This window comes from Amblyomma americanum, chromosome 1 (genome assembly GCF_052857255.1).
Source record: "Amblyomma americanum isolate KBUSLIRL-KWMA chromosome 1, ASM5285725v1, whole genome shotgun sequence".
Taxonomy (NCBI): Eukaryota; Metazoa; Arthropoda; class Arachnida; order Ixodida; family Ixodidae; genus Amblyomma; species Amblyomma americanum.
Window position 1 is genome coordinate 137,447,046 of NC_135497.1, and position 7,923 is coordinate 137,454,968.

General features: G+C 46.2%; 1 protein-coding gene across 1 annotated transcript in view; it reads right to left on the reverse strand.

Moving 5' to 3' along the window:
* Positions 1 to 1,923, reverse strand: part of Afg3l2 (AFG3 like matrix AAA peptidase subunit 2) — a 51,994-nt gene extending 50,071 nt beyond the window's left edge. Inside the window, exon 1 of the mRNA XM_077647005.1 lies at positions 1,618 to 1,923. Within this exon, the coding sequence (XP_077503131.1) occupies positions 1,618 to 1,704 (87 nt within the window). The 5' untranslated portion in view covers positions 1,705 to 1,923. The remainder of the gene's footprint in view (positions 1 to 1,617) is intronic.
* Positions 1,924 to 7,923: the final 6,000 nt, after the last annotated feature.

The window sequence follows — 7,923 nt, forward strand, 5'->3', positions numbered from 1 at the left end:
TACAAATCCACCAGAGTCCAGAATGTGTACCACATTAAAGGACCAGGTATAGACCAGTGTCTTGATGCAAAAAGGTTGCTGTAAATCACTGTACATCCTTTTAAAACTCATGACACTAATCACTTTACTACAGCTGACCAGAAAGCAATGGAATAAATACACTGACGGTCACACTTACTTTAAAAGGCCCTAGACAAATTTTATTAAAACTACAAAACTTGTTCAGCACAAACAGACTGGCCACCACTAGTGGAATCACTTGCAGCAAGAACACTGCAATCATGACCACAGTGTGAATCAGGGCTTTGTTCTTACTTTGAAGATTCCAACTGAACTGGAAACTACACTGCACCAGAAGATTTAGATAGCACACACCGTGTCTAAGTGCACGCACCCTGTATATATATTTGTAGAATATGTAGAATGTATTAATACCTGTGCCAAAAAACATCCAAAAGTGATAGCAGTTAACTTGACATACACATGTAATTTCATTAGTTTCCTTTCGCAGCAGTAACCCATTAGTACAAACCTCGACATATGACTTCGTCATTTATAAGAGTACGAATTCACCTTGCATCTGCTTTCTTCAATTAACAGACCTAAATGTTGTCCTCCACCCATACACTTCTGACACTGTTGATGTATACACCAATTACTCTTCAGCAGCTATTTCATACCGGGGTATTGCAAGGGCTTAGCACAGGCATGCAACCACACTCATTGCTTGAGGCTGAAAGGAGGTGCTCTCAAGTGTTTCCTACAATACTCTGGTTTACACTGTGTTTCACAGGATTACTTGACGGCTGTAAATTAGGTTGCGATAGCTGTGAGCTTGAATATTTATGGCCTCCAAGGGATCCAGCCTCTCACCGTGAAGCCCTCGACGCTCAACAAATACCCTGCAACAATGTGTTAGCAATCTCCGCCAACTTTGGAAAATTTTATTCACGTTGTTCCAAATAAGTATGAATGCTGCTGGGTAGCGTTGACAAGTAAAGGAAAATGGGTTTTAATGAATATTAGAAAGGAAACACACCTGCACCACTGCCAAGAAAAGGCCGAAAAACATATCTTGTAAAGCAATAACCACAGGAAATGGCGATAAAGCCTAAAACAGCACGTTTTTTGTTCACTCGATTCGGATGCACATAGATTTGCTGCTGCCGGCTACAAAACATAGGTCTAACATCGTCACCATTTATTAAGCAAATGGAAACACGGATACATTGACTCTGAATAGCATGGTTGTTGGTACTCGTGAGGAAGAGCACTGTACCGTAACAAGCTAAAATAAGCAACACGTATTTCGTCTGCATCGTGAAATATCGAGACATTCAAACCCAAAACCAACAATGCCTTGATTACTCAGACTTTCGTGCTAGCAGCCGAGTAGGTCTAAATGCGTTCACACTCTAAAGCAGTGCCTTCACACCGAGACTGTACGTCTGCTTTGTCATTTTTATTTTCTCAGACGCTCGGCTAAAGCACCGGTGTAAATTTTCAGCAAATCAGTCGCAGCCAATAAAGCATAATGCAAGGTCACGAAATGAACGCTACATTTCCAACGAAAAGTTAAAACGACATTACCACACTGCATTAGGTCTTGCAACTAACCTCATGTCGTGACAATCGTGCACCGTGCCATGTCCTGAGAAGATTTCTTTCAAGTCGCCTTCCCATTTGAAGATACCTACTCGCCATCGTGAGTAGCGTGCAGTTCACGTATCCTGTCGATAATCGCAGCAGCGCGTCCCTGCTTCCTTTTAGTATCCTTCACTTTATAAACATCTCTTAATGCCGCACGATCGAAAGAACTTGCAGTAAGAGTGGTTGTATTGCATCAGGAAAAATACGCCAAACAGCCAGCACTACGAATAGCTCTAATGAGAGCTACATACATGCTACAGCAGAACGCTGGCCACTGGCCTACAGCAAGAAGCAACACAACCTTTGTTTTCAAGAAGGTTGCCCTAGAGGACGCGCCTGACTGTCGCAAAACTTTAAAAATAGAATGCGGTAAACTATGTAAAGTTGTATTAGAATAGTTATTATAAACAAAACGTTAATATTTTAAAATATAGTTGTTACGTGAAACGTAAATATTATATTTTATATGTTAATAATTGATAATTGGTTTTGGGGGAAAGGAAATGGCGCAGTATCTGTCTCATATATCGTTGGACACCTGAACCGCGCCGTAAGGGAAGGGATAAAGGAGGGACTGAAAGAAGAAAGGAAGAAGAGGTGCCGTAGTGGAGGGCTCCGGAATAATTTCGACCACCTGGGGATCTTTAACGTGCACTGACATCGCACAGCACACGGGCGCCTTAGCGTTTTTCCTCCATAAAAACGCAGCCGCCGCGGTCGGGTTCGAACCCGGGAACTCCGGATCAGTAGTCGAGCGCCCTAACCACTGAGCCACCGCGGCATGTTCAGTTTCAGTTTTACAGCTCCGGCTCCGCGTCCCCTCGGGAAGTGGTTGAAGTGGCGTTGCAGGAACTAGTGGCGCTGCAGTCGAGCTTTTCCTGGCGATGCAGGCGGTGAAATTAAATGCAGTCATGGGTAGTGTAATAGAATACTCAGAAAAGGCGTCTCTGTCCGCATGTCCTGCCACGTCCACATGGCTCGTGTCTTTCTGGGCTGAACATCTTTCGTGAAGTTTTTCTGCCCTAGCCTTTCTTCTGTCCGTATCGTAGTGTTGACTATAGTGAACTATTCTAGTACACTATAGTGTTGACGCATGTTTTTGGGCAGAGGATGGACTATTGACCATTTGCGGAGAAGTTTCTGCGCATGCGTGGTGAAGGCGCAGGCAGTGCCCTCTCTGGGCGGTTTGGTTTTTGGTTGGAAAACATGAGCCAGCCGTGCATTCCTGCGCTGTAGTGCAACGACTGATGTGAGCTGTAACTTCCACGGAACTGACATGTAACTGCAACGCGATTTATCTAAGCTAACCACGTGTTTTGCAACAGCGAGACTTGTACGTAATAAAGGCCGCGACGACATACAAGGCGCAAAAGACGAACCCGTTGATGGGGCCAGTAATGCGCACATCCAGCACGTTTCGAAACGGGTGTCGCTGCTTTATTTCGCGCTTACTGCCGAGTACACACTGCTCGGTCGTTCTAGAAGAGTTTTGCCACCGACGCAGGAAAACCGAATGATATATACTAGTATGAACATTCACCATTAATGCTACAATGTGCTTCCTGAACAGCTAGAGCACGGCCGAGCGCAGCCTCGCGTATATCCGCGCATTCTAACGCTCCCGCGGCCCGTGAGCACGCAAAGCAACGCTCTGCCGTATCAGCACGAGCCGGGATTGAGATAGTACAACGGGTCCTTTAATAATCAGCTAAGTGTGCCCTGAGGCAAAAGGTGTTGTGTTAAGTTAGCAGAAACTCCGGCCCTATCAAGGAAGCGCAAACGTAAACGTCGGTGTGCATTAGGAAAGTGCATCCCATTATACTGTCACACTCGCCCGCGCATAGGCGCACATTCACGCACATTTTCACTTGGTCATTCGGCGCTCCGTTGAGGACCCGCCACGATGGCTCAGTGGTTAGGGCGCTCGACTACTGATCCGGAGTTCCCGGGTTCGAACCCGACCGCGGCGGCTGCGTTTTTATGGAGGAAAAACGCTAAGGCGCCCGTGTGCTGTGCGATGTCAGTGAATGTTAAAGATCCCCAGGTGGTCGAAATTATTCCGGAGCCCTCCACTACGGCACCTATTCTTCCTTTCTTCTTTCACTCCCTCCTTTATCCCTTCCCTTACGGCGCGGTTCAGGTGTCCAATGATATATGAGACAGATACTGCGCCATTTCCTTTCCCCAAAAAACCAATTATTATTATTATTACTCCGTTGAGGTAGCAGAGTGCAGGTATTGCCACACATGGTCGTTTTTCAGGCTACAACGCGAAAATAATCCACTCCACCCTGTTTCTAAAAACGGAAATGGGATGTTCTCCTCTTCCATCATACTCTTTCGTTAGCTGACACACGTTTCCGGCCAATAAACAACACTAAAACAACAAAACAAGCGCACGTGAGCTGCTGAACGCTGCCTTGCGCATGCTTGCTCGAGAGCCCCTTTCCAACCAAAGGTACCGGCGGAGCTTCTCTGTTTGCACGACAGGCGGCGCTCGCTTTTCCGCAAATGGTCAATTAAGTGTTCATGCACGTGTCTTGGAATTGGCAAGGTGCGTGCACGGATTCCTTCATATTGTATTCCTGCCTCCTTTAGGATGACACGTCCCGTTTCAGTGCCTGATAGTCTTTCGTATTGTGCGGTGAGGTGTGCTTCCATCATTTCCGCTAAGGTGTTATGAATTCCTAACTGTAGTAGTTTTTCATTTGGGATATGACGGGGGAGGTTGAGCGCAATTTTGTAGGATTGTCTAATTAGAACATCCAGGTCGTCTCTTTCTCTGACTGTGAGGGTGACGTATGGTGTAGAGTAGATGACTCTGCTAAGAACGAAGGCTTGGATTAGTTTCCTGGTCTCGGCTTCTTTAACTCCTCGCCTATTCGCGATGCGTCTGATGAGGAGAGAGATTTGGTTGACGGTGTTTCTCGGTTTCTTAATTAGTGTGTCGTTTTTTTGGTTTGACTGTATTAGCATTTCCAATATTCTTAGTGTTTCCACTTCTGGGATGGCTGCCCCTGCCTCGTAGATTTTGATCTGACGCTTTCTTTGATGCTTTGGGTGAAGGATGAAGACTTCGGATTTTTGGGGGGAACACGCAAGTCCCGCGGCTTGTGCCTCCTCTACTAATACATCTGCCGCTTGTTGTAGCGTATCTTGTATCGTGTCGATACAAGATACGCTACTTGGTGGTCCAAAGGGTGATATCGTCCGCGTACAGAGAGTGTTCTAGGTCTGGGATATTGGCGAGTTCGTGTGCCATTTTTATGAGAGTTATATTGAATAAGAAGGGGGACAGGACAGATCCTTGCGGCGTTCCTCTGCCCCCTAAACTGAAGGTGTCGGATTTGATTGTGCCAATTTGAATTTTAGCCTTTCTATCAGAGAGAAAGTCCTTGATGTGGTTAAATGTTCTTTCGCCTACATTCAATGGTGAGAGAGAATCTAGGATTGCTTTGTGTTTGACATTATCAAATGCTTTGGTTAAATCTAGAGCTAGAATTTCTCTTGTGCTCCTTCCTTGCTCCTGAGATAGGACTTCGTTTGCTAGTCTGAGCATCGTATCCTGTGTTGATAAATGTGATCTAAAGCCAACCATGGTGTTCGGATATAAATTCTCTCTGCATGTGGGACTGCAGTCTGTCTAGTATGACGTCCTCTTTCAGTGTTCCTATGCAAGATGTAAGCGAAATAGGTCTGAGGCTTTCGAGCACGAGCTTTTTGCCCGGTTTTGGGATGAATTTAAGGATGGCATGTTTCCAAGACGCTGGGAGTTTTCCCTCCCTCCAACACTCGTTCGCAAAGTCCGTGAGGGCTGTGATATAAGCGTCGTCTAGGTTTCTGAGTGTCTTATTGCTAATGCCGTCTTCTCCTGGAGCGGATGCCGTGCGTATCTTAAGGAGGGCTGCTCTGATTTCCGCCATTGTTATGTCAGCGTCCAGGATAGGGTTAGGTTGTCCTTTATAATCGGGTAGCGACTTCGTCTCTCGGGTTGTGCAGAAGTACTTCTGCTGTAGCGTGTTTATAATATCTTGATCCGTGCCTGGGTCTATGTTTAAAGTTATGGTAATTTCCTTTTGAGTCGTAGCTTTGTTCGATTCCGGATCAAGGAGATGCCGAAGAATATTCCACGTCTCTCTCGTGCCTAGATTGTCATTTACATTTTCGCAGATATGGTTCCACTGCTGTCTCGCGAGTTCTGCGGATGGAGTGGTGGTGAATTTCTTCCGTGAGTGTGACTATCCTGTTTCTAAGCTTTTTGTTGTATTTTTGCTTAAGCCATCTTTTTTCTAGGCTTTGCCTTGCCTCCCACATGTGTGTAAGTCGGCTGCCAATCGTATTTACGCCTAGGTCATTTTAGTGGCCTTTCCCACATCCGATAGGAGGGTTTGTGTCCACTGTTCTAGGTCTGTGATCGGTTCCCGATTTTGGTCGTGGTCCTAAGTTTGTCCCAGTCGGTGATTCTGTTTTTTCTGGGTTTGGGTTTGAGATTGCCAATGGCGATTTTAGACGTTATGATATAATGGTCACTTCCCAGATTTTGTCTGGTGTTGCTCCAGCTTAAGTCTGGGAGATGTTTGCCTATCGTGAGGTCTGGGCACGTACGTGTCCCTGTTCACGCTGTTGCCTATCCTGGTAGGTTGCATGGGGTCCGTGTATTGGGTTAGCCCTGTTTGCTGGATAAAATCCATTAGGGCCGTGCCTTTCCTGGATGTTGTTGCATGTCCCCATTGCACGTGTTGAGCGTTGAAGTCGCCCACAATTAGGGTTGGGTTTTGGCCTGCGATTTGTAGAGCTTTGAGTATAGCGGCTTTCGCTGGTCCAGCCTGTCCAATCGATAAAACAAAATTTTCCGGAGGAAGTCGAAGAAGCTGCCATAGCTTTAGCCATTACCTCCACCACTGCCAAATACGTCATCAGCGACTCGAAAACCGCAATTAGAAATTTTGCCAAAGGAAGGGCCCAATCCGCAGCCATCAAAATATTACAAAAAATCTCCAATACCCGCCAGATCACACTGATCTGGGTCCCGCCCATTCGGGTCATCCTGGAAACGAGGCGGCGCACCAATTTGCTCGAGGATTCGTAGTTAACCGGCAGGTGCGCTACCCCGAGCTCAGGTCGGCCAAGGAGCAAGTAACGACCTACAAAGAAATTACTACCCGTTTCAAGAAAGACAAATCTTCCCAGAACCACATAGATCTATGGACCTCCTTCACCCCGCGACGTCACGAAGATGCGGTGGCGCTGATGTTAGCAGCGACTTTCGCATGGTAGGCAAAACAGGTTCCGCTTGCCAGTGCCTACCGCAGCTGCCGCAGTCACCGGCGGCTGCTTCAAGCCTGTGCACTGCAGAAGCAGCGTGTATTGACCAGCTGCGTCGCTGCTGGATCCGCGTAGTAGCATAAAAATATTAAATTAGCCTCGATAGGTTTCTCGCGCATAAATGCCGCATTCGGAAACTGGCTAACAGGCATTGGGCTACGGTAGTAAAGCGCGAAGTCTTGGAGTCGATAGGCATTGCCACTCAATGCACTTAATAGCATGCAAGTTATTGCGTTCATTCACCTGAACTTCAGGATAGTAGGCTGATAATTGCTCAAGGAAAAAAAAGGCATATGTAGCTGCACACGTACTTATCACCTTGAGCCGGAGTGCACGGGGCGCCGACAGGTTCACTCGCCCCCAAGGAATGCGTTTTTTTTGTTAATAGCACACCATGTTTAAATGGCGCGTTTTGTGACATTTAATATTTACTTGGAACTGTTTCTTGATATGACGACGTAATTATTTCATTCGAGCAGAAACAAGTCTGGTACGTTGTGTCAATCTTGCGCGATCGCGTTGGTGTGCTTAGAATAGCGTACCATAAGTGTGCTAAACGCCATATGCTTTTTCATTGCATCATGCATGTGTCATGTTTCATGAGGTAATACTGATCGCGAAGCTTGCTTGGAAAGAAGCAGCCGCAGGCGTGCTACTAACAGACACGTGGCGAGATTGAGAGGGGACGCGGCATGAAAAGTGTTTTCGTTATTCATGCATGCGATATGTAACTAAACTTGGTGCAAATATGAAATTCCTACGCTAGTTTCAGTCATTCCTTTTATTTATAGCTATCCTGGTGGAGTTCTGGGTAATTATAATTAACACCGTCGTCAAGTCCCCCCAAGCTAGGTCTCAAATAACTGAGTAGATAGTGCGCAGTTTTTTTATGCCAGCATGTGCATAAAGCCCTGTTCTGTATGATGACGCGATTAGTTCTTTTTCTAT